The 25951-nt window shown below is 56.1% G+C and overlaps 1 protein-coding gene across 18 annotated transcripts in view; it reads left to right on the top strand.

The window, feature by feature from the left end:
* The window catches only part of PLEKHA6 (pleckstrin homology domain containing A6), a 139502-nt gene that overhangs the window by 102847 nt on the left and 10704 nt on the right, over positions 1-25951 (top strand). For 6 of the 18 annotated variants that reach the window (XM_081825041.1, XM_081825038.1, XM_081825050.1 and 3 more), the window contains 17 exons: positions 1499-1599; positions 5064-5266; positions 7202-7687; positions 8939-9461; positions 9962-10048; positions 11130-11183; positions 15201-15281; positions 16204-16272; positions 17573-17653; positions 17867-18016; positions 19067-19162; positions 20631-20742; positions 21330-21469; positions 22412-22561; positions 23838-23967; positions 24184-24290; positions 25571-25747. In XM_081825041.1, the coding sequence (XP_081681167.1) occupies positions 1499-1599; positions 5064-5266; positions 7202-7687; positions 8939-9461; positions 9962-10048; positions 11130-11183; positions 15201-15281; positions 16204-16272; positions 17573-17653; positions 17867-18016; positions 19067-19162; positions 20631-20742; positions 21330-21469; positions 22412-22561; positions 23838-23967; positions 24184-24290; positions 25571-25747 (2747 nt within the window). The remainder of the gene's footprint in view (positions 1-1498; positions 1600-5063; positions 5267-7201; positions 7688-8938; positions 9462-9961; positions 10049-11129; positions 11184-15200; positions 15282-16203; positions 16273-17572; positions 17654-17866; positions 18017-19066; positions 19163-20630; positions 20743-21329; positions 21470-22411; positions 22562-23837; positions 23968-24183; positions 24291-25570; positions 25748-25951) is intronic. The other 12 variants (XM_081825043.1, XM_081825040.1, XM_081825044.1 and 9 more) reach the window with 12 other exon arrangements.

Below are 25951 nucleotides of genomic sequence, written 5' to 3'. Positions count from 1 at the left end.
GGCAACCTCCGCTTTCCTGAAGAAGCCCTGGGTCCCCAGCCCCGGGCTCCTCCTGATCCTTTGGCTTCACCCTTCCTCTGGGTGCCATGCTGACTCTGCAGAGGAAGCTGGACCTTAAGCCAAGTATCTTGTGTGAGTGATGACGAAGCAAAGAAGGGGAGCTCATGACTCTATAATCCCCGAGACTCCTTCTGACACCTAATGGAGGGTTTTCCAGGGTTTCTAGCCTCGGGAACAAAGAGCTATCCCAGGGAAGTGGGGAGTTGCCCCCCTACCTATTCCACAGAACACCCCCACCTTTTGAGGCTCCTGCCGACAGCTGGGGGACCGACTAGCTCATCCATCAGGCTCCTTTGGAGATCCAGGATGGATTACTTAGAAGCCTGGTTGTTAGCCTGATGCAGGGACCAGAGGGCCAAGGGGTTCTGCAGATGTGTGTCTGCCTGTGGAGACACGGGGCCATAAAGGGGAAGACCGACACCTGTCAGGAGAGGACAGAGCAAGCTGCTGGTGCCTGGGAGAACCTTAGAAACAGTTACCCAGAAGAGCCAGAGCCGAAGATGGGACTGCTCTGCCATGCCCAATCCCATTATTATCCCATTACATGTATCCCCGCTGGAATTGTCTTGCTTGGGGAGGCTCTATAGATAGGAGAGTGGTTAAGAATGCTTGCTTGGGGGCGCCTGGGTGGCTCAGTTGGTTAAGCGACTGCCTTCGGCTCAGGTCATGATCCTGGAGTCCCTGGATCGAGTCCCGCATCGGGCTCCCTGCTCGGCAGGGAGTCTGCTTCTCCCTCTGACCCTCCCCCCTCTCATGTGCTCTCTCTCTCTCATTCTCTCTCTTAAATAAATAAATAAAATCTTTAAAAAAAGAATGCTTGCTTGGGAGGGGCGCCTGCCTGGCTTAGCATGAGACTCTTGATCTTGGGGTTGTGAGTTTGAGCCCCACGGTGGGGGTGGAGTTTAAAAAAAAAATGCTTGCTTGGGAGTCAGACTTCTTGGGTCCAAAGACCAATCCACCACTCTCTACTTCAGTAGCGTTGGACAAATTACTTAACCTCTCTGTGTCTCCACCTCCTTACCCATAAAATGGGGTAATCGCAGTACCTATTCATTGGATCGTGGGTAGGGTTAAATCCATTAAGTCATTTAACTTAGAACAGTACCTGATGAATAGCAAACCCTCCATCACATTAGCTGTTCCTTATTTGTCTACCTGCATCCCAGAAGGTAAGCTCCCTGAAGGTGGGTGGCACTTCTCTCCCATCTGCCTCTACAGTCCCAGCATCTAGAACAGTGTCTGCAGGGAGTGTGCCTCTCCGTGTTGTGCAGAGCACAGCCTGTGTGCTGGAGGGTGGTGGCCCTCGGGGTCTGACCAGTGGTAGATGAGCCACATGGGCATATTGCTGTTCATCATTGTAGGGCTGATAGACTCCACCCCTCTCTGTGCACACGCACTCAGCAGGCATGCGCATCTCACCTGTGCCTCTACCCAACAGATGAGAAGGAGGAGAGCATCCTGGGCAGCATCCCCCTCCTGAGCTTCCGGGTGGCCGCAGTGCAGCCTTCGGACAACATCAGCCGAAAACACACCTTTAAGGTCAGTTGGCCCTTCCTCTCCCAGGTCAGGTGTGGAAGGGAGGCCTGCTCTTCTAGAGCATGAAGGAGTGGAGAAGGGTCCTGAGCCACCTCCCCAAGGAGTCCCCAGTGGTGGTGGAGGGAGGGAGAAGGCAGTGGCCGCTGGAGTCAGTCCCGGCTCTATCGAGACCACCTCCTCTTATCTTGGGAGTCAGCCGGGTGGTTCTCCTCAGGTTGGGCTGGGAGAGATGGGCCTCAGTGGTACCCCAGTTTTTCCTGGGGGGAGAAGTACGTCCTGAACCCATGAGCTCTCCACCCAGTGGCCTGGCAGCAGAGGCAGGGGCTGTGGGCTGGTGGGGTTCTGACAACCCTTCTAGAAAGCAGTCCTCCCTACATTGGGCCCAGGGAACTAGACCCCCAGTCAAACCTACTCAAATTTCAATCTCTAGAGAAAATTAGGAGTTGAGTTTGATTACAGTCGAGAAAGACGGACTTCACGCAGACCGTAGTTTGGGAGCACGGGAAGATGGGCCTCACGCGCCTGCTCAGTGTCCCCCCCCCCCTTGGAACCCCCCGGGGAATCCACCCATCAAAGATGTGCTTGCAACTGGCTCATTGCAAGCTGGTGTTTTTCTACGTTTAAAAATTCATGACCCATTAAAAACAATAAAAATCCCATGCCCTTTTTGTATTTTATGATGCCAAGACCAGAGGCTTCTTTTTATTTCCAAATAGAAAATGATATACCGGCTATGCATTTTCTCAGCACAAAGCCCTCCCTTCCCCTAGTTGAGAATGGCTGTCCAGGTCCCTGAAAATCAAAAGCTATGGTGTAGGATGATGATAGGAACTGCAGGTAACGCCAGATCAGTATCTGAGCCTGTGGGACCTCAGAGACTCTGCCTCTTCCTGTCCTTCAGACTCTGGTCACCTGACTGTGGAAAAGAGTGGGGGTGGGGGGGGCAGGATACACAGGTGCTGCTCCGGGGAACAAGGAGGGGCTTCTTTGGCACATAATTAGTTCCTAGCCTCCTAGGGTCCTGTCTGCCAGAGGTGTGAACAGAATGAACAATTACTAAAACTCTAGCTCTAGGGAGCCGGGTTCTAGCTGGGGAAGTAGAAACAGGTTGTTTAACCAACAACAGACAGTCCTACCGTACACATTCTCGCCCACACCGCCACACAGCCTGTCTCACCCTCTAGACCTGTGCACAGACACATCCACACTCCAGCTCGGAGCTGGGCCAGCAGCAGGCATTCGGGGAGCATCCCGAGTGACTGACACACACACACAAAGACACAGACACAGACACACGCAGACACACGCAGACACACACACACACACACACACACACACACACACACACACACACACACACACACACACCCGCCGCCGTCAGCCCCAGCTCTCTGTGCCCCGCTGCCCCTCTCCTCCTTCCCAAGGAGCGCACTGCCTCTTTAAAACCCAACGCTGAGGGCTGTGCTCAGTGGCCCACAAAGGGTTCCGATTGTGGCTATTCAGTGACCCTTCCCCAGGGAAGGGAGGGGAGCAGAGACAGATGGGAGGCTTGTCCTGTTACGGCCACCAAGTGAAACTCTTGGATGGCTAATAATGAGCTGGGCACTAGTCCTGCCCAGCCTGCTGCTGAGTGCCTTAACCTCTTCCTAACCCAGCCGCATGGGGGCTCAGTGGACTTCACCGCACTGGGGTACCTCCCTCGGTCTGTGGCCCACCTCCATGGTGCCAGGCCGGTGTCCCCTCCGGCTGCCCGTCAGCTGCCCTGTTTATCCCCAGCCCCTCCCCCTTCCTCTGTTGCAAGCAGTATGCTCCTGTGCCTTTGCTCTCCCCTTGTCTCCCTGTGGGCATGTTTTGTCCTCTAGCTTGACCGTGAGCTCTTCAAGTGCAGAGAGCATGTCTGTTTTGCTGTGATTGGTGCCCAGAGCAGAGCTCTGCATGCACAGGGTGCTCACTAGCAAATTAATTCACTTGCTGCCCACTCCTACCAGCGCCACGTCTCACCCACCAGTCCCGCCTGTCTCCCTCTTCTCTACAACAACCCTATGTCCTCCACACTGGAGAGCTCGCCAGGTCCCCTGCTCTCCGTATCCAGGTGCCTCCTTACAGCTTTGCTGGCTGGAAGCACCTCCCTGCCTCTGCCCACAAGCTGGGCCCCCTGCTGGAGGGTGGGAATGGGCAGCATTCAGAGGAAGTAGGACATGTCACTGGGTAATGACTCCCGTCAGAAAGGAATCGTGTGCCGGGGAAGGGTGGTACAGAGGAGTGAAGGTCCAGCCAGGAAAGCATTTGGAGAGTGTGGATTTGACACTGCTGCTTCCGAGAGCCCTGGGGCTTGGTCAGGAGAGCCCCGTCTTCTCTCCTTCCAAGCCTGAGAGACCCATGATTTCACACTCAAGGGGTCAGAGACCAAAGAGAGGTTCACATCTGAGACCATTAATCACTTGGATTTCTTATGTTGAGTGGGGTAAACCAGGCTACCTGCTTTTTCTGCGAGATTGAAGGTCTCACCCGGGGAGTATGCTGAGGTCCCAGAAAGAATTCAGCTCCGGAGCATTTTTCCCTTGTGTCCTAAGAACTTTGACCTTCACCAGGAAGATCCCTCCCCATTAGACAGATGCATCCCTTCAGGCCAGAACAAAAACCCAAGTCATATGCAGCTGCAGAGCTTGTTGGGAACAGAGCTAGAATCAGCACTGGGATGCCCTGAATCCTCTCCGCCAACAGCCCCAGTTGCCTTGGGGCAAGCTCTGCACTCCCCACCCTTGGCGGGCCATCCTGGGCATCACCATGTGCTGTCGTCCCCATGGCTGCAATAGCGAGTAGAAGGAGATAATCTAACTAGCCCCCCACTTCCCTCTGCTCCTCAATATTCCTGCCACATCATCTTCTGTCTCTCCCTCTGGTGTCTGGTTGACCTGTTCTCTGCTTCTCCTCCTTCTGACTGCGTGAGGACCCCTCCTCTGGACAGGAGCTCCCTTCTGGGTTCCCGCCTGCCGCACCTGCTCGCGGCCGCCAACTAGGTAGCGTGCTCTAACTGGCAGCGCATGCCCCTTGCATGCGCAGGGAGGTGGAGGCCTGGCTGTCTCTCTGTACCAGCTCCTCAGAGGCCAAGCTGGGGCCAGGACTGGCATGGGCTTGGGGGCGGGGTGGGGAGACATCTCTCCCAGACATCAGATAATAATTGCCCTTCAAATCAAAGTTGGAATTCGATGGGAGAGTGGGCGTGGTAATTGTCCTTCCTGTTTATAATCACCTTAGGTGGGGCAGGTAAGCTTCCCTGGCTCCTGGGCCGCTGGGTGGTATGCAGAGAGCTAGCCCATATGCCCCAGCTAGAACACTTGGCATAGCGGGGGGCTATCCTCCTCACCTTGCTCCTGAGCTGCAGGGGGTGGGGGGAAGAGCTACAGACCAAGGAAATGGCCTGCCTGACCACCTGTTCTGTGGATGTGGCTGTCTTCTCCCTACAGGTGACTACGTGCTGGGTGGATGAGGCCGGGGCCAGTTCCACGAACTGCCTCTCCCCACAGGCCGAGCACGCCGGGGTCCGCACATACTTCTTCAGTGCCGAGAGCCCCGAGGAGCAGGAGGCCTGGATCCAGGCCATGGGGGAGGCTGCCCGAGTACAGATCCCCCCAGCCCAGAAGTCGGTGCCCCAAGCTGTGCGTCACAGGTGAGTTCCAGGGCACTGGGCATGGGCGTGGTGAGTGCCAAAGAAAGAGGAGTGAGGAAGCACCCCAGTCTATGACCTCCTGAGCCCAGTGCTGGCTCGAACCTCTGAGGACATATGAACCACTCCTTGCCTCCCAGCAGGGTGCCTGGCTAAGTGATTTCGAGGCCTGGGGTCTCTCTTCCCCTGATTGAGTCTACCTCTTCTCTCTGGGCTGGTAGAGGCCAAGAGAGAAGTCAGATTCCCTCGGGGCCTGGCCAGGAGCCAAAGACCAGGGTCATTCACTCGTTTATTCTTGGCTGTGCACATTAAACCCATGACTTCTGGAGGAGGGTGGACTCGGGTTCGAATCCCCACTTAGCCCCTTGCCCACACTGTGACATCAGTGTGAGTTACTTAACCTCTCTCAACCTGAATTTCCTCTCCTTGAAGACAGCAGTTAGAATCCTCCCTCACAGGGTGGCTGTGAAATCTGGATGTGCAGGGAGCACTCAGCCCATGTTGGCCCCATCCCCGTCCCCACCCGCTGCCCCCTGCAGCCTCGGGGCCTGTCTTCACTCAGTATGTGGAGTCCTGAGGTAGATGTTAACAGGGATCCAAAAGAAGGAGGTTTTACAGTATAGATAGACTCCAAGTCTATTTTAGTGTCTTAGAAGTGTTTAACACAGGGAATGTCGCAACAAGGATGCTTGAATATGTTGGGTTTGGGAAGCCACAGGGAAAACATAGTCACTCCATCTTCACGTCAGCGGAGGGGCGTACTTCCAGAAGTTCACTCATTCAGTTCGTAAATATTTACTGTAAGTAGGTATGTGTCAGGCACCGGATCGGGTGCTAGGGAAACAAGGGAAGACAAGTCTACACGCTCCTGCCTCGTGGAGCTTACATTCTGACAGAGTCAGTCCTGGAAGAAGCTTGTTCTGGAGACGGGAACTAGCATGTTTCTGTGCCGAGGATGTTTGAGGCAACAGCTTTGGTGCCTGGCGCCTGCCACGTTTAAGCTCACGGTCCTGCGAGGGGAGAGACTGGTACACCCATCCTGCCAACAAGGAGCCCAAGGCTCGCTGAAGTTAAGGAACTTATACAGGACACAGGACTGACCTGTAACAAGCTTCTGTAGCCGAAACATCAAGGACAGTCACCATTATGGAGATTTGGTAGGGCGTGTATGGAGCTTTCGGGGCTGGAGTGGAGACAGACTGCCGGGGAGACCAAGTCTGGGGGAGGTCAGTGGCTGGATTCAATGCAGGTCAGCAGAAGGGAGCAGAGAGTGACCCATGGAGATGACCTGGAGGGTAAAACGAGCAAACTGTGCATCGGCAAGATTGGACTATGTTTTATAGTGATTGTCCAGGCTGGAGCAAGAAAGCAAAATGGGGGGATTGGGGCGCCTGGGTGGCTCAGTTAAGTGTCTGCCTTCAGCTTGGGTCATGATCCCAGGCTTCTGGGATCGAGCCCTACATCGGGCTCCCTGCTCAGCAGGAAGCCTGCTTCTCCCTCTCCCACTCCCTCTGCTTGTGTTCCCTCTCTCACTGTGTCTCTCTCTGTCAAATACATAAATAAAATCTTGAAAAAAGGCGGGGGGGGGGCGCCTGGGTAGCTCAGTCGTTGAGCATCGGCCTTTGGCTCAGGTCATGATCCTGGGGTCCTGGGATCGAGCCCTGCATCGGGCACCCTGCTTGGTGGGGAGCTTGCTTCTCCCTCTCCCGCTCCCCCTGCTTGTGTTCCCTCTGTCGCTGTGTCTCTCTCTGTCAAATAAATAAAATCTTTAAGAAAAGGGGGGGAATTTAGGAAACAAAATTGCAATTCACTGACTCCCATTTCCATTGCTACCTTCCTGCCCACCGTTCTCCACTCCTTTTTCCTTCCCAGTCTACCACCCCCTGCCCAGCTCCACGCTGGGCTGGGGTCACTTACAGCATCTCCCTTGGTGTCCAGCAGCCACGAGAAGCCAGGCTCCGAGAACATCCCACCTAGTAAACACCACCACCAGCCATCCCACAACAGCCTCCCCAGGCCTGAGCCCGAGGCCAAGACTCGAGGGGAGGGTGACGGCCGGGGCTGCGAGAAGGCCGAGAGGAAACCCGAGAGGCCCGAAGTCAAGAGCGAGCCTCTGGTGAAAGCCAATGGCGTCCAAACCGGACCGGAACCAGCCTCAGAGCCTGGCAGCCCTTACCCCGAGGGCCCGAGGGTCCCAGGGGGAGGGGATCGGCCCGCCCAGCCCAACGGCTGGCAATATAGCTCCCCGAGCCGACCAGGGAGCACAGCTTTCCCGCCTCAGGACTCAGAGAGTGGGGGACACCAGCGGAGCTTCCCCCCGCGTGCCGACCCCGACAAAATTGCCCAGCGCAAGAGCTCCATGAACCAGCTTCAGCAGTGGGTGAACCTGCGCCGAGGGGTGCCCCCACCCGACGACCTTCGCAGGTGAGTCCTGGTGGGGCGCCGGCGTGGAGCTGGGGTGGTGTTAGGGCTGGGCCTGGGGAGGGGGGCGGGTAACACGTGTAGCATCCCCTGCCGGAAATCTTCGGGAAGCCAGGCTGAGTTGGGACACCAGGAAGACCCTCCAGCCCAGGGTTCCCAGCTTGTCCAAATCCTGTACTGCCCCGCGGCTCCAGCCGTGGAGTGTGACCCCTGCCCGGCTCCTGCCCCGTCTACTTTCTTCAGAGACAAGCCCAGAGCACCCAGCGCCTCTCGGCGAGGATGCGGGGTGCCCGGGAGGCGTGCAGGCCCTCGGAGGGAGGGGCCTTCGAGTTGTGCCAGTCGGAGAGCCATCCGTGCGTCTGGCCCTCTTACAGCACCCTCGGTGCCATCCGGTGTCTCTGCCACCACGAGCCTCACTGGCCACCAAGCCAACTCACCCCAGTTTTGAACGGCTCCAATTGTTTGCAAGTCTTTATATGCAGCTTAAGAAAAGGAAAAGAAACAGAATGTTGCCGTAACTAGACCAATTTACTCCTTTGTCCAGTGATTGACTTTCAAACACCGGAAGACATTTTTTGGGCCCGGAGCATGCATCAGAGCAAGTGGGGCTACGGCCCCTTCCCTGCGGGGGTGGGCAGCTCCCCGGAGCGCAGGTTCCTGCCACAGGAAGGCTGCTCACATGCTCACCACTGCCGCCCTGGTGCCTGGGACGTCTGGCCTGCCCCAGGGCGAGCGCCTCACTTGGGATGAGTCCCAGGAACCTACTGGTCCCGTCCTTGATGAGAACATCAAACCAGGGAAACTGCTCTTTTGTCCCTCTTCTGTCACCCTCCCCAGTGCCCAGTACGCTCACGTTCTTTCTGCTCTTTCTGCCGTTCACCTCTCTGGAAAGGATCTGATACATGGGTTCATGGTGGGATAGAAATAGCTAATAAGGCTTAAAGTTTCTCCCCAGGGCTACTTCATTTTAAAAAGACAAAGATGGAAGCTCTGAATGTGAAATTTCCAGCCTCGGGTGGCTGGTTGAGGGAGGAAGCTATGGGGGAGCTTTCCCTGCACCCCCGGAAGCAAGGCTCAGCACCCAGGCAGTGGCTCCCTCCGTGGGCTCCCACAGTCAGCCTGGGGCACCGTTCACCTGGGCACACCCTGCTCTAGGCTGGTGGACCTGGAGGCGGGGCTGGGGCACAGCGGTGGGGTGGGTGGGGTTGCGCTCATTTTGTCTGGCTTCCTTACAATGTCCTCTCTCTCTCTCAGTCCCTCTAGGTTCTACCCCGTGTCCCGCAGGGTCCCTGAGTATTACAGCCCCTACTCCTCCCAGTACCCCGATGATTACCACTACTACCCACCAGGGGTGCGGCCGGACAGCATCTGCTCGATGCCAGCCTACGATCGGATCAGCCCACCCTGGGCGCTGGAGGACAAGCGCCACTCGTTCCGCAATGGAGGCGGCCCTGCCTTCCAGCTGCGGGAGTGGAAGGAGCCCCCGGGCTACGGGCGGCAGGATGGCACCGTCTGGCTCCCCGGCCCCTCCCCCTCCCGGCAGCCAGTCTATTACGATGAGCTGGATGCCACCTCCAGCTCCCTGCGCCGCCTGTCCTTGCAGCCCCGCTCCCACTCTGTGCCGCGCTCGCCCAGCCAGGGCTCCTACAGCCGTGCCCGCATTTACTCCCCCGTCCGCTCACCCAGTGCCCGCTTTGAGCGCCTGCCACCTCGCAGCGAGGACATCTATGCTGACCCTGCTGCCTATGTGGTGAGGCGGTCCATCAGCTCCCCCAAGGTGAGCCACCAGCCTGCCCTTCCTTCCTCATGCCCTGAGACCCCCCAAGAAGCCTACCACCATCTGCAGAGGAGAGGTGGAGGTGGGGGGGGCATCTGGGACTCGGGGGTCACTGTGTCCCCCAGGGACACACACTGTGTGTTGGCAGGAGCCACGATGATGCCCGGGGGAGCTTCTGGCCCTGCGGGTCTGTCCGTGGGAGAGCTGCTTTGGGGCATTTGCTTTGACCCCTGAGTAGGAACATTGCTGTTGGTGCCCATCCCCAGGTCATGCCAGGAACCCTAATCCTGTGTTTGAGGGCAGAGAGGGTTCTATCTTTTCACATCTTGAGGACAAGACAGGTCAATGCAAGGATACTGCAGTGAATAAATGCTGTCCATTTTCATTCGGCATCTGCTCTGGGACAGGACACAAACATACCTAACCTTGAGCTTCAGTTGGTGGGGAAGTCTGTGTCCCAGCCGGAACCCCTCACCTCTCCAATTCCCTTTCTCTTCCAGTATGATTACCTGGGAGACAGGCGGCCAGTCCCTGCAGGACTGTTCCCCTACAACTACCCACCATCCCCCACGGTCCACGATAAGATGGTACGTCCTCTCCTCCCATCCACTCCCCACAGAACCTCTCCTTCCAGGGCGGGGCCAAACTAGGGCAGCCACAGGGATGCTCTGTGCCTGGTGCCTGGCCCTCCTGGTTTTTAGCAGCCTCTGGATACTCCTCCCTCCCGGCCACGACTCTGATCCCAGTGCAGAGTGTGATGCCAGTTACCCCATCTCTGGGACACAAGGTAGAGGAGCAGGGACAAGATCTGGAGGCGTGTGATGTCCTGATTCTCTCGACCCCGCAACAACCTCCTGCCCAGCATGCAGAGGGGCCCCCATCCAGGGCCCAATGAGTGTCCGATAACAGGCATTTTCTCCAAGTCTGTCCTTGCCTGGAGTGCTACTTTTTTTTTTTTTTTTTTTTGGAGTGCTACTTTTGGGGAAAGAGACAAGTAGTGAGATTAAGGAAGAAAATATTTTCCATATTACGCCTTTTCCTTCTTTTCTCCCTGCTTTCTACTTGTCTCTCCTGGGAATTTGTTCTCCAGAGAATTTTTGTCTCCCTCCCGCCCAGAACTGGATGCAGATGCTCCACCTGGGATGGGGGCGGGTACACTGGAACAACAGGCCGAGTCCTCATCCCCAAAAGCCTGTTGCTGACGCCTTCCCTGCATAGCCCTGGGAGGCCAGGGTGGAGGAGCCTCTACAGGCATGGAGGGTGCCCCTCCCCTCCTTCCCCTTGATCCTTCTCTGTCCAAGCTCTAGCCCTGACACACAGCTCAGCACCCATCTAGGAACAATGGATTCTTCCCGAAAACTCAGGAGTGCTAGGGAGGGCCGACTAGATTGTTTCAGGGTTCTTCCCTCTCCCAGGGGAGGGCCAGGCGGACCAGGAGCCCTGGAGCTGGGGCCCCAACGAGTCCTTCCTCTCGCTCGGTATCCGGTATCCGGTAGACAACTTGGTGCCTGCCCTCAGTCTCATCCCTGCCCTTCCCTAGAACTCTTCAAGGGCCGACAGAGGCCTCTCTTTGACCTTGCCCCCCAGCTAACTCTTAACTGCTTTGCTTCCTTTTTATTGTTTTCTGTTGTCTTGTTCCTGTTTGTGTTGCCGTTGGGCTCCGGGTAGGATGAACTTTTAGACCTTCAGTTGCAAAGAAACCTAGAGTATTTGGATCAGCAGGTAGGCAGAGCTGGTGCCCCCTCGCCATTCCCCTGCCCCGCCCCCCGTCTGTCTCCCTGCTCCTCCCCACCTCCTTCTCGCCCATCCATTTGACAACCTTTGTTGACACCACCAGGACACAACAAAGTGGCTTATATTTTGGTTTGCGCATTCACACCCCTTCTCCTCAGAGCCCTTTAGGGCAGCTGGGAGTTTCCTGGGGACAGGAGAATAAGAAATGACCACATGAATAATTAATGCCACCTCCTATTTGTTCAGGCCAGATGGAACTGGGGGGGGCGGTGGTGGGCAGGCGGGAATTTGCATTTCTGCTGGAGAGCGCGGCAGGGGCGGTGGAAGGGGGAGGGGGTGAGCAGCCAGGCTCAGCCTAAAAATGCAAGGGACTCTCTGCGGCCTGAATCTGGGAAACTATCTATCCTAGTTCACAGGTTGTTGTTAAACTCCACAGTTTGTAAACTGAGGACTACAGACTTGCCCTAGGATGGTTTTTTAAAATTATATTAGTTCCATATATTTGTTAGTTCCTCTGCCAAGTTCTTTTGCACACGGGGCTCGTGTTCTCCTCAAGAATTCCGCATGGCAGACAGGGTGTTAGCAACCTCGTTTCATCTGGAAGAATCCGTGAGTGTTCCCGTAGATGGAAGTGATTAGCTGCAGAGACCCAGTTCCAGGCTCTAATCATTGGCTACCTTGCCTTTTGAACCTGAGGGGTGTTGAGACACGCTTGAGGGTCAGGATGCTGGGCCTTGATATGAGCGCATACTCTTACCTAAGTCCAGATCTGCGCTACAAATCACAGGGGACCTGGGCATCCCCAGTGTGGCCCGGTGGAGCGGCCCGAGGTCTCGGGTGAAGTCATTATAGTAGGAGTCGTGGTAATAGTAGTAGGAATAGCGGCCGCCACCATAACTGGGTGCTTTCTCTGTGCCTCATGCTGTTCTGAGTTCCTTACAGATCCTAAGGCATTTAATCTTTGTAACAACACTGCAGGGTGGGTACTGTTGTTATTCCCCTTTAGAACTGATAAAACTAAAGAAACAGAGAGGTTAAGTAACATGCCAAGGACGCACAGCCAGCAAATGGTGGAGCTTGGAATGTGACTCTGAGCTTTTGATCCAGTTTATGGCTGAGGAGATGTCTAATATACGAAGAAGCAGGAGTCAAACCTCATCAGGATGATTTTATGCTCTTAAAGTTGCAGAAGGAACATTAAACTTGAAATCAGAGGCTGTTGCTGAAACAGTTGGTGGTTCTAGACACAAGTCATTTGCCACATAACCTGTCGTCTCATGGGCCTCCGGGCCTCGGTGGGATCATCCTCATAGTAGGCCTTGGGCACTGGGAAGCCCTGATATCCACACTTTAATCAGCAGGGACAGCTCCCAGCCCTCACGAACCTTGCATTTTAGTTCCAGAAGCAGCATGTGGTGTCCACACCACGAGTATTCCAGCCCACATGGAGACGAGGCTCAGGATGCCAATCCAGACCGGCAGTGGGAAGTGCGGGCTCTCGCCTGCAGGAAGCAGGGTCTGCAGTGCCCGGAGCAGCGAGGAGCAGGGCTGAGTGGCCTCGGGGCTCCTGGGCAGGCTTTCCTCTCTGCAGCCCATTTACAGTGCCTGGCTGTGCCAGCCTTCAGTGCCACTGCGGGGCCCCTCCTGGGGCTTCTGCCCTCATGGACAGGCTGGGCCCTTAGGCTGGGAGCTTCAGAAATAGCCCTTCAGAGGACCTCCTCTAGATAAAGGATAATAATCTTAAAAGGGCGTTTTATCTGATAAGAGTCTAGGGGCGCCTGGGCAGCTCAGTCAGTTAAGCGTCCGACTCTTGATTTCAGCTCAGGTCTTGATCTCCAGGTCGTGAGTTCAAGCCCCATGTTGGGCTCCATGCCAGGCATGGAGCCTACTTTAAAAAAAAGGGGGGGTCCAGAACGTGGAGTCAGACATTCTAGTCCAGCTCTGCCATTTACAATGGGTTTTTGTTGTGGTTTTTTTTTTTTTAACTTCAAAATGTTGCTTCATCTCTCTGGGCCTTTGTTTTCTCACTCATAAAATGGACATTGTAGAACCTGCCTTTCCCACCTCCCAGATTTGCTGGAGGATCAAGTAAGAGCGTGCGTGTCAGCACTGGGTCAGGCGGCGGTGAGGAGCGCTAACTGCTGCGATGATTATTTAATTCTTTTCCTTCTGACATTCAATTTAAAATATTAACTGAGCACTTTATGATGTACAAGGCACTGTGCTAGGTGCTTTCTCACAAAATTTGACATTTTGGACAGACAGAAGGTGACATAGAGGAATCCTAGAGGCAAAGCCCACGTGGGCCAGAAGATCCCCAAAGCCACAGTGTGAATGGGAGCAGACCAGGGTGAGAACATTCTGGCTTCCCTTCTTTAGTGCTTGAGATCCACCGGTTGGGCGAGCAGTGAGATCAGTGCGTGTCCAGGCAAAACCTGGGCCTCTTTGCCCTCTCAGTGCCTGGTGTGTTAGCAGGTCCTAAACACACACACACAGAGGACGCAGGCATGGCTCACAGGCAGCAGACACACACACGTATACACACACCATATACAATCACACACACACCACCCATGCACACCCTGAGCACCATAAACATGACCTCATACACACAGGATTCCCAGAAGATAGGGACTGACTTGAGTTCAGATCCTTCCAGGAAATGGGGCTGATGTCCTGTTGACTGTGAACTATTTTATGAAGCCTCAACCTCCTACTACCACTGCTCTTTGGAAAGCCTTTTAAATGACACTTGATGCCATTGAAAAAAAATTCCAAATGGGCTAAAGAGGTAGAGAGATCAGATCCTAGGAAAGCCTTTCAAAATGCTATGGACCCTGCAGATGGAGATGGCTGGGTGCCACTCGCCCTGTCCCCAGCACACAGAAGCAAGGCCGCCTTTGGGTTGCCACCTAAACGGGTAAGAGGGAAAATACATGTGGGCCCAATGAAGCTGGGGGAGGTAAGAGCCAAAAATGTGAGGGCCTCCTGAACTGTGACCCCAGAAACTCTGCCCTAACGTGGCTCTGTCCCTTCCCGCACTCACCTCCTCTCCCCAAAAAGCTTTTCCCACACGACTTCCCTCTGTCTTCTGCTACCTTGTCCTGTAGGTCATGAGTTAAAGGGACATAGCCAAGGACACGCCCTAATGTTTTCACTCTTTGATGCCGTTAAACTGGAACCAGGGGGCGGAAATGATGGCGTCTCTAGTTGATTTGCCTGGCTTGTCTTCCCTCCCTCCCTCAGCCCCTCTCCACCCTCTCCCCTGCCCTTCTTCATCTCTCTCTTTCCCCCTCCGTGTTCCTAATGATTCTTGAGACACAAAGATTACACGTCGGAGGACAGTGTTCGAGTATCTGCTGTCCCTTTAACGCGGCTTGCTTGTTTGGGCCTCCTTATTGGCTCCCTAGCGTCATCCAAGATCGGCATGGTTGCTATACCAGCCCAGCTCTGGAAACCGTGTTTAGCAATCCTTTCTACTCTAGCTAGAGCCAAGAGGTGGGCCGGGGTCGGGGAGAGAGAGCTGTGCCTCCTTGCGAAGGCCCATCCAAAGAGCAGCCCCATGGTTTCTTTCTCAGCTGTTTGAGTTAGTTCAAATTTGGGGAGAGGCACTTTCCTACCTGCCGGTGTGGTCTTTGACCAAAGCAGTGTGAGGAAAAGAGGTGGGGCAGGGAGTTGACCTTGGCCAGTGAGGATGAGACCTGCCGCACCTCTCAGGCACCCTGGGGAGAGTGTCACTGGGCAAGGGGTCTCTTCAGGGCCAGCGAGCAAGGGCACAGCAGCCCCCAGCCTCCCTTATGTGACCTTTCCTCGGGGGATCTTCAGTGCTGGTCCTGGGACGGAGCTCACAAGGGGTGAGCGACAGGTAAAGGCGAGCAGAGGGAGCTGGAGACCCCAGGACGAGCTGCCCTTTCCTGTTTCCGGGGAAGTGAGCCCAGGAGGGAGATGGGGAGATAGCTCCATGGGGGTCTGAGTTTGAATCGTCCGTTCCTTCCTCTGCTGCAGATGAGTGAGAGCGAGACTCTCATCAGTATGGTGAACCGCATGGTGGAGAGCTCCTCCCCCAGGGCCCAGATCTTCATGCAAGTAAGACCTCCGCCTGGCAGCATGGTCCCCATCAGCACCATCTCAGCTGCTTGTGCATGGTCTAGTCAAGCCATTTGGGCTGGGGTTTGCTCTGCCCTACCCACTCATCCGCCAGGCCTCATCTGCTGGGCCCCGCCTCGTCCCGCTCCTCTAATTCCACTGTGTCTCCTCCATTCTTCATGTTCATGGGTGAATCCAAAGCCCATTTCTCAAACCATCAATATAACCAGCACCGACTCCCATACCATGCCAGCGATCGCAAATCTGCTTTCTCAAGTCCAGGACTTCTGTTTCATGTTGGGTATCTTCTTCACAAACATCTTCGGGGTTCAGGGCACAAGGGGTGTGATATGGAACCATCCGATGCCCCAGTGGTGTAGAATATGCTGTGGTCACCGGATGTATCACCAAGGCTGGGCAGCATTTGCCGGACCCAGACGTACTCCTGGTTAAGCACACGCTCCGCAGCCCCGCCCCGTGACTGGTGTGCAATCTACCAAGATAATCATTCTCAGATGTTTTCGGGGCTCATTCCATTTTCCCATGTCTCATCCTCAGAAACAGCCATGGGTTAACTGCTGTTCTCAGGGTTGTTCCCAATAAGCCATCCGGGATCTCTACATCTCCGGAGTCCCTCTCCACAGGAGATCTAGAGGTTGGCGGGGAGAGAGGAGATCCCGAGTCAGAGCTGAGCAACATCACTGTCTCCAGAAGTCAGCCTAAACAATAGGGAAGAACCTAGATGGGGCTACGCCAGGCTTCCCAGCCAGAGACAAAGAATTAGCTCGGGTTCCCGGAATGGAAGCTACCAGAGCTGATGGACCATGGTCCCTGACAAGAACGGAGCAAGGGCTGTCTGCTTTCCCGTCCCCACGCACCCTACCTGTCCCCTGCTGCTGTAACCAGCCTCGTGTTCCTGCAGGTCCCTCCGTACCCAGAAGTGTTCCGGGACGGTCTCCACACCTACAAGTTAAACGAGCAAGACACAGATGTAAGAGCAGCTCTCCTGCTCCCCTGTCCTCTCCAGTCCCTCCCGTTGTCGTCCTCATCTTCGCTCTCCTCCGCTGGGGCTTTTCCTCCGTTCATCTCTGTCCCTTCTGGTGGCTCTTCATGCCTTTGACCCATGTCCTCTCTCAGCACAAAGACAATATTCTGCCTGCCCCTTCCTCATCCCCCTTCTTTTCTCGTTCTTCCCCCTTCCCCCCCCCGCACTGCCCCGTGCTGGCCGTGTGTGTTTCTCCATGGAGCCCTAGGCCCTCTTGTCTCCAGCAGTGGGATCTGCTCATTACAGGAACACGGACTTCGTTAGGAGGTGCATCGGCCAGGCTACGCTGTGCCCACGTTAGCAGTCGCCCCTAGGCCACTAGAGAGAAGCACATGGCCCTGCCCCTGGCCTCAGGGAGCTCCAGGGTAGTGGGAGATGCCAGGTAGCAGCGGGTGACAGCATATGATTCCTGCGCCAAATGGGATGGACAGTGGGTTCTGCAGGAGGGCAGGGCAGTGAGACCATGTGGGCCAGTGGGTCAGGGACAAAGCAGGTAACAGGTGAGCTGGGCCTGGAAGTTGAAAGGCCCAGAAGACAAGATGTGGCCAGTAGAAAAGAGTCAAGGGGGTATTTGAGGAATGGCATGAATAAAGGTGTGGATATTGGAAAGGCTAAGTCTTTCCAGAAGAGAAGCGTGGCCTACCCTGCCTGCTCCCCATCATCACTGGTCTTGCCTGGGTAGTGGATCTGCCCAGTAGGCCTGGGAGAGTTTCCATCCAGGCAAGGGCCAGACCTCAGGAGGATCCCAGCGTCAGCCATCCTGAGACCCTGAGAGGAGGGGAGAACAGAGTCCTGTGAGCCTGGGGAACCAGTTTACATGGTTCACTGGTTTTCCTAAGACTGCTGGTTCAGGCACCCTGCGTACTCCCCCAGTCCATGCCCCCCTGGGAGGCCTGGGAGGCCAGGCCACATTATCTCCTCAACCCTTCTGGAATTGGAACCCCCAGGAGGAGGGGGATGCAGGAGCTTAACATTGAACTCCCCTCTACAGCTGACTCACTTCGTCAGAGAATAAGCACATCTCCCCTCCCAGTAGGTCCTTGGGGAGTCCCCTGAGGTGAAGACCATTTCCTGTTCCCAGGAGCCTCCAAGGTCAAGGTGAAGAAGGCTTAGGATTCCTCTGCAGGGGAAAGGAGGCAGTATCCAGAGGCCAGGCCCTTCCGACCCATTTCCCAGGTCCCCATCAAACCATGTCCTTCACCCCCTTCTCTCTCCCTCCCTTCCCCCTACCCCCTCGGGCCCCCAGAAGCTGCTGGGCAAATTGTGTGAGCAGAACAAGGTGGTGAGGGAGCAGGACCGGCTGGTACAGCAGCTCCGAGCTGAGAAGGTGAGAGCCGGGGGGTGGCCTGGAGTTGGGGGCATGTGGGGAGGCTGGCTCGGACAGGTGCGGGGTGCTGTCTCCCTGCTAAGCTGCCAAAGCCTTGTCTTAAACTTCTGTCCTGCCCTTAACTGGAACTGCTGGGGCTCGGGCCCCTGCTGCTTAGAGTCCCAGAGAGGAATCATCAGGGCTGCTGACGGCCATTCCCCTGCCTTCTTTCAGGAGAGCCTGGAAAGTGCCTTGATGGGGACCCACCAGGAGCTGGAGATGTTTGGAAACCAGCCTGCCTACCCGGAGAAGCTGCTGCACAAGAAAGAGTCCCTACAGAACCAGCTCATCAATATCCGCGTGGAGCTGTCGCAGGCGACCACGGTACTGCTCTCCCCGCATCCCCGGTCCACACATCAGCACCAGCACAGGAGGGCCTCCCCTCCCAGGCTGTGCTCGCTCCTTCCCGACTCTCCTCGGTGGCCAAGAGCCTGCCCTTGGCCAGAAGGGGCAGAAACGAAAGACCTTAATAGTGCCTTGCTGGGGCGCCTGGGTGGCTCAGTTGGTTAAGCATCTGCCTTCTGCTCAGGTCATGATCCCGGGGTCCTGGGATCGAGCTCCGTGTCGGGGTCCCCGCTCAGCGGGGCATCTGTTTCTCTCTCTGACTCTCCCCCCTCTCGTGCTCTCTCTCTCTCACTCATTCTCTCTCAAATAAATAAAAGCTTAAAAAAAAAAAAAGTGGTGCCTTGCTGATAGGCAGCGAGCATGCCGGCCCACTCACTCCATAGAGTCTCCTGCAAGGAAACGGGCTTCTTTTTCCACAAACTGTTCCTGCCCTGGGATTCGTTCAGGGCAGGGTGAGGTCGAGGGCTCCTGATCTCGTCGGCTGCTTTCACAGCTTTGCTGCCTCCCTCTGTCCTCTCCCCTGGAGAACCGGGACCCCCGCGCAGGGCTGCTGGCCCGGTCATTTGCCATGGGCACAGGGCAGACCCTGCAGGACCGACTGCCTGGACAGGAGTTCTGGGGTGCCGCAGCAAAAGGGCCCGGAAAACATGGCCCAGAAGGGTGGAAGGTCTCTAACCCCCAGGGAGCGGACACCTCTGGGTTTCCTCTCTTTTTGCCCTCCACTTTGGGTTACCCAGTCTGAGGACACCAGGAGGGGGTGGGCATGGTATGATCCCCTTTTGGCATACCCCCAACACCTGGAGAGGATTCTGGTTTCTCTATTTTCCGGCCTGCAGTCGGATGGGCCACTGTTGGGCTGTCATCAGAATGTCTCAGCCCTGGGCCCTCTCCTCCGGTCCCTCTGTGCTCTCCTCTGAGCCCTGCCAGACCCCAGCTGCCCTTGCCCCGGGCCCTGTGGGGGGGCTGGGGAGGAAGGCTTTGGCAATGGCCACTTTCTCAGTAAAACACCACCCCCCCCCTCCATTGCAGGCCCTGACGAACAGCACCATAGAGTATGAGAGCCTTGAGTCAGAGGTGTCTGCCCTGCACGATGACCTCTGGGAGCAGCTCAATTTGGACGTCCAGGTGAAGAGGGGCCTGGGCAGGAGGGGGTCAGTGTGCCCCCCCTTCTCCTTTGGGCCAAAACAGACCAAAGTGGCTTCCTTTCTTGCTTTCGAGATCTCAGAGACTTGAGACAGGGAGTTGATCCTGAGACAAAAGACAAGGTTCACATCCACTTAAAACAGATGCTTTCGGGATGAAGACCATGTGGGATCTTCTTTAGTTCCAGCAGATCGTGAGGGAGGAGTAAAGCAGAAACACAAGTGCGCTAGGTTAGACAGAAGATACTTTATGACTGGAAGGCTTTAACACGTCGATACAGATACAGATGTAGATCTGGATGTGGATAGAGATCCACATGCGGGGAGAGATGTGGGCATATGTGCAGCTGTCTCTGGTGACCTCCGAAGGAGTAGGCTGTGCGGGAGCCAGCCACTCAGGCCCTTTAAGATAGGAAAGAGGCTTCGCTCCCAGGACGGGTTAGAAACACTCTGCTTGGAGGCAGGAAGCTGCACGTATTGACCTTGGGGAGTTCCTGTTCTTTTCCTTCCTCGAGCTTCTCTACCCGGGCTCTGCCTCTTCTCTAGCTAGCTTTGCGAACTCTGTCTCTCTGATGCAGTTCGTGCCCCCGACTTCCCCTAGTTTCCTTCGGGTGACGGAACTCACCACCCCACACTGCAGCTGGTTAGGGAGGCGGAGGTGAAGGCCCTCCTGGTCCAGAGCACCTGAATGCTTGCATGTCCTGTGGGCAAGCCTGACTTTCAACACGAACATTTTAGGAGGTAGGAAAGCATCCTGGTCAAGGGCACCAGCTCTTGAGACAAATAAACCCAGACTCAGATGGCGGTCACACTGCTTACTAACAGGGGGTCTTGGGCACAAGTCTCTTCTCTCCAAAGTCGGGACACCTGCGGCCGCTGCCGCACAGAGTTCTCCAGCAGCTGAAAGGAGTTAGTGTTTGCAGAGCCCCTAGCGCCGTGCCTGGCACGTGGGGTGGAGGGGCATGGGGTGCTAAAGAAGTGGTAGCTATGATTTTTCAAAGAGTGCGAACTCTAACTGAATATAATTCATGAATACTTAGGCAGACATTGGGTGTCGGTATTACAAAAGGACCGTTGGGATGGAAAGAACATTAGTCAATTGGAAACCCTGGCCCTTGACAACAGGCTACCATCAAGGGTCCACCTAGAGGGGCATTTGCTCCAAGACCAGCCTGATCTCCCCGGGGAAGCTGAGGCTGCATGTTCACCTAAAGGGGCTCTTGACTGTGATGACAGGTCCCTCTCCTCTGGCAATTCCCAAGTTCCCTTTCGTAGAAGCTGAAGAGGAAGAGGCTTCCCACGGGGAGGATGAATGTGCGGAAGGGACGTGTGAGCGTGTGCACGCGTGCAAGGCTCCTGCCTCCTGCTGGCCCGAAGGGATGCGGGCGTGGGGGGGAGGCTGGGGCACTCCTCACAGCCACTTCCCTTGACCCGCTCTTGGGCGGTTTCAGAATGAGGTGCTCAACCGGCAAATCCAGAAGGAGATCTGGAGGATCCAGGACGTGCTGGAGGGGCTGAGGAAGAATAACCCATCCCGGGGCACCGACACGGCCAAGCACAGAGGTGGGTACCTTCTCCACCAGCCTCCTGAAAGGCTCACCAGAAATGCTCTGGGGCCTCTGGCGTCCACCCCACATCTGTCATACTCATCGCACTCCAGGCCCTCACACTGTGCGCAGAGCTAGTCAGGGCCTTCTCAGGCCTCTGGGATCTTGCCCTAGGATGGTGGGTAGGGCTCCCTTTGTCCTCCCCCTCCTCCCAGAACAGACCAGGTAGGCCACTCAGAGATGTTGTTGACCCTGATAGTCTAGATTCCTCCCCAGAAAGGGTCAAAGAGCTCCTGTGCCTCTCCACCCCCGCCCCCACCCAAGCCCGTGGGCCGGGTGGTGATCTGAAGCCCTGGGACTTTGGGCTGGCTTTCTTTAATGTCTCAGAGGCAACAGTGTTCTTACCATCCATCATCTAACCCCTGCCCAGCATGCTTCTCCACGGCCAGCCTGCATCCCAACCCCTGGAATAAGTCCCTCCATCAGGCCCGGGTGGCCCTGAAACCTCCCTCCCAAGTCCCTGAGTCCTCCCCTGCCTCCTCCACCTACGGAGCCCACCCCTAGCCCATCCATCCCTCATCTCTCCTCTCTGCTTGCCCCCAGGAGGACTTGGCCCCACGGCCACCTACAGCTCCAACAGCCCCGCCAGCCCTCTCAGCTCCACCAGCCTCACCAGCCCCCTAAGCCCCTTCTCACTGGTGTCCGGCTCGCAGGGGTCCCCCACCAAGCCCGGGTCCAGTGAGGTAAGCTGAGAAAATGGAGTAGAAGGTAGGTGGGGGAGGGAGGGAGGACCAGGTCCTCGTTGGCCTGAAGGACACAGACTCTGTGTCCATCTCTGCCCCAGAGGCCTCCAGGCCTAGTGCTTTGGCTTTCTGTCTAAGGTGGTCATTCTTACACCCAGTCTGGTGAACTTCCTTCCAGATTTTTCCTTTGCTTGCTCTCATCGGCATTTGTCATCTTTAGCCTCCTTCTGGGGAAGTCTCTTCCTGAACTCCAGGACAGTTAACAAAGATACCCAACATTTAGTAGGAATTTAAATCCAGGACTGTTCCAGCATGTGAGAGGGTTGAGGGTAGGCATGGGGAGCAGTTTCCTAGCTGGTCAATCAGCAGGTGTTTACTGGGGCTCTACGCGGGGTGAGGGAGGGGTGAGGCCCTCTCAGAAACATATATGCGCATGCCCAAGGCCCTTCTCCCGGGGAGTCCAGTGTCCAGGGGGGACCAAGACCGATTTATAGAAAGCAGCCAGCCTCTGGAACTTGGCAGTGTGTGTCTCAGTGTGGACCGTAAATGCCCTGGTGTTCCAAGGAGAAGGTGGAACTTTCATTGGGACAGATAGAGGAACAAGAAGCATCACAGACAGGAGAGGGGGCAGAAGCAAAGACACAGGAGTGCAGATGTGCCCAGGGTGATGGTGAGGCCAATGAGCAGAGAGCTGTGGAGAAAAATTGGGGAAGAGTGGGGAGTGGTGCACAGGTCGGGGCTCTGCCAAAGAGAGCCCTGAAGCTAGGCTGAGAGTTCACTCCAGAGCTGGAGCTCCCTCCAGGCTGCGGGTGGGAGTTTGGGGGTCCAGGGGCCCACCCCAGGTCCCCACGATGTCGTCTGTCCCCTGCTAATGCTCTTTTCTTCTGCTCTCACAGTGGCTGGTCTCCTTCCTCCTAATGCTCTGGCTTCTCTCTGCCTCAGGAGCCCGGCCCACCGCGGCCCCCCCTCCCCAAAGCCTACGTCCCCCTGGAGTCTCCTCCAAACGTGCCGCCACTCCCTAGCGAGAGCCGCTTCTGGCCATACCCCAGCTCCCCTTCCTGGCACCGCAGTGGCGAGCCAGCCAGGGGTCAGGTACCCAGCACCCTTGGGTCCTGGAGGGCAGGGGCGGAGGGAGCGGGGCAAAGGGTCAGGCGAGGGGACCAGGCAGGACACGGAGCCCTTTTTCCCCCGTTGCAATATTAATTTGCCCACCGCTGCCTGGTCAGACTCTAGGATAAGGAAAGGGATGGCAGAGAATGCTTTCCCCTTTCTGCCCTCTGTGGACAGAGGGAAAATGAGTGTCGCCCCACCCCATGCCCGGGCTCCTGGGCAGCCCCTGGCTGTGAGTGGTGGTGTGCCCCACCTCCTACCAGCGCGAGCAGGCAAGGGAAATCGAGGGACCCGCAGCGACGGGTGCCATTCCAGTCCCTTCCTGCCCGCCTCAGACCCCAGTCCTTCCATGCTGTCTGTCTCTCTGCCTTGTGTGTCCTCTTGGGTCCCATCGGCCCTGGGGTGTAAGCTGCCCTGTTCTGGCTCCCCAGCCTCTCTCGCCAGGTGAGAGGTACAGTTAGGCTGGGAAGAGGTTGCATGGTGAGTAGTCCTGTGTCTAAAATCGGGAGTCATCTTTTCATCCCGGCTCAGCTGCTGGGATAAGCACAACCCTGAGGGGCTGCCGGTGAGCGGGGCAGAGAGGCAGCGTCACCTCCGCTTTCCAGACGAGGGGAGGCGAAGGGCCTTACCCATGCTCTCTCACTGGACTCCAGCTGGTGCTTCTGGCCTCTGGCTCAGTCTTTCTGTGTGTCCCTCATGAAGACTTAGACTCTTTGGCTGCACCACGGGAGTTGGGGGGGTTGCCGATGCTGTCTGAGGCCCCTTCTAGTCTCATGATTCTGCAAGCCCTCAAGCTAAGTGCACATTTCTGTCCCCCAGAATCTTGGTGCCAAAGCCCACCTGGTTCTCTGGCTCAAGTTTTGGGTGAGATCCTGACAGAATCCTCAGAGATCCTCAGCCTTGTAGCCCCCCCCTCCTCCAGCCTTCCTCCTCTCTGGCTCACAGCAAGTCTGTGCTTCTTGGCGCTCACCAAGAGGCCTGGTCAGGTTGAGGGGCCTCTCTGCTGGGCCTCGGCTGAGGGCCTCCTGGAAGCCCTGAGCCCTCACAAGATGAGCTGGCATTGGCCAGCCTTAAGGTGGCATGGGTGGGAGACTCCATGGCGTCCCTGCCCACTGCCCAGCTGACACACTTAGAGTCTCCTCGTCCTGTGTTTTCAAGGGTTTGTGCTCCAACCATTGCAAAGCAAAGAAACATCCCTGAGGGCCAAGTTCCCAGCAGTCCCTACAGCATGGACCGTCTTCTCCTTTTTTTCCCCCAGCCCAAGGCAAGCCATGAGCAGAGCAAGAAAGACCCCCACCAGACATCACCCCTGGATACTGCTAGAGACAACAGCCTTGTGCCCACCAGGCAAGAGGTGGAGGCAGAGAAGCAGGCAGCTCTCAACAAAGGTACTTCCTGTCCCATCCTCCCCTAGAAGGAAGGCCAAGGGTCAGAGAGGAGCCCGGAGAGGTGCTCCTTCACAGCCAAAGAGAGGGAGTACCCACCCATCCTGGGCCTTTCATCTGTGCCACAGATGGGACTGAGCCTCCTCAGAGAAGCAGGCTCCCGGACTCTCTGCCCTCCTGCTCTCCACAAGGCCTTCTGGCTGTTCTGTCTCCCTACAGTTGGCATTGTGCCTCCTCGGACAAAGTCGCCCGCTGATGAAGCGCTAACTCCATCAAGGGTGGTGAGGAGGAGTACCAATGGGCTCACCAATGGACTGTCCTCCCGGGTGAGTACAGCCTGTGGGCGCAGAGGCCCGGATGGGCCTGAGCTGCGCTGGGGGCCCAGGGGCCTATGTGTGTCCACCCATCTGTCCACCATTCAAGAAACCCAGGGCGGGAGGAGGAAGGCAGGACAAGTGGGAGGAAGGCAACAGCCCCACTGGAGAAGTCTTCCATCAGGTAGACATATCAAGGGACAAGGAAGATACACATAAGAAAGATAGAAGAGGGGCGTCTGGGTGGCTTAGTCGTTAAGCGTCTGCCTTCGGCTCAGGTCATGATCCCAGGGTCCTGGGATTGAGCCCCGCATCGGGCTCCCTGCTCAGCAGGAAGCCTGCTTCTCCCTCTGCCACTCCCCCTGCTTGTGTTCCCTCTCTCGCTCACTCTCTCTCTGTCAAATAAATAAATAAAAATCTTAAAAAAAAAAAAAAAGCAAGAAAGAAGAATAGCAAAATTATTTTTTTTTAAGATTTTATTTCTTAATTTGAGAGAGACAGCATGGGCGGGGGGGTGGGGTGCAGAGGGAGAGGGAGAAGCAGACTCTCCTGCTGAGCAGGGAGCCCGATGCAGGCTCCCAGGACCCTGGGATCATGACCAAAGCTGAAGGCAGACGCTTCACCGCCTGAGCCATCCAGGTGCCCTTCACAAAATTATTATAATGTGCCAGCGATGAACTACAAATCCAGCAAAAATCAGCGATCAGAGTCAAATGTGCCGACCTAAGGCAGTAGACTCATTTCCTGGGGCTGCTGGGAAATTAACAAAGCCCCCCAAACTTGGGGGCTTAAAAACAACCGGAAGTTTATTCTCTCACAGTTGTGGAGGCCGGAAGTGCAAAATTGAGGTGTCAGCAGGGTTGGTTCCTCAGGAGGCTCTGAGGGAGCATCTGTCCCATGCCTCTCTCCTAGCTTCCGGTGTTGCTGGCCATCTCTGGTGTTCCTTGGCTCATAGACACAACACTCCAGTATCTGCATCCGCCTTCTACTCTGTGTCTTCTTCTGTTCTGTCTCCTATAAAGACACCTAAGATTGGATTCAGGGTCCACTCCAATTCCCGATGATCTCTTCTTGAGGTCCTTACCTTAATCACATCTGCAAAGACCCTCTTTCCACATCAGGCCACATTCACAGGTCCAACGGGGTTAGGACGTGCACATATGTTTTAGGGGCCCTGCTTTAACCCACTACAGACAGGCTTCCCAGAGAAAGGACATTGAAGGCATTAGGGCAGATGAGGAAGCTGGAAGTGGGGGATGCACACCCATCAGAGCCCTCTTCTTCTGCTGTAGCAGGAGCGCCCTAAGAGTGCTGTGTTCCCTGGCGAGGGCAAGGTCAAGATGAGCGTGGAGGAGCAGATTGACCGCATGCGGAGACATCAGAGCGGCTCTATGAAAGAGAAGAGGAAGAGCCTGCAGCTCCCGGCCAGTCCTGCCCCTGACCCTGCTCCCCGGCCCGCCTACAAAGTGGTAAAGTCCTCCCAGCCACCCCCAGCCCGTGACCAGCCTGGACTGGGGCAGCTGTGTGGGGGGCATTGAGAGAGGGGCTGGGAAGACCCAAGCTGGGCACCTGGGAGAACGGGGACGGGGAGTCTCTCCCCACTAGGCCGAAGATATACTGCAGCAAGCGTTCCTTGCATGTGTTTAAGGAAAAATAACTCACAAAAAGGAATG

This window comes from Leptonychotes weddellii, chromosome 6 (assembly GCF_054177405.1).
Source record: "Leptonychotes weddellii isolate Sample4059 chromosome 6, ASM5417740v2, whole genome shotgun sequence".
Classification (NCBI taxonomy): domain Eukaryota; kingdom Metazoa; phylum Chordata; class Mammalia; order Carnivora; family Phocidae; genus Leptonychotes; species Leptonychotes weddellii.
This window is presented reverse-complemented; position numbering and strand designations above follow the sequence as displayed.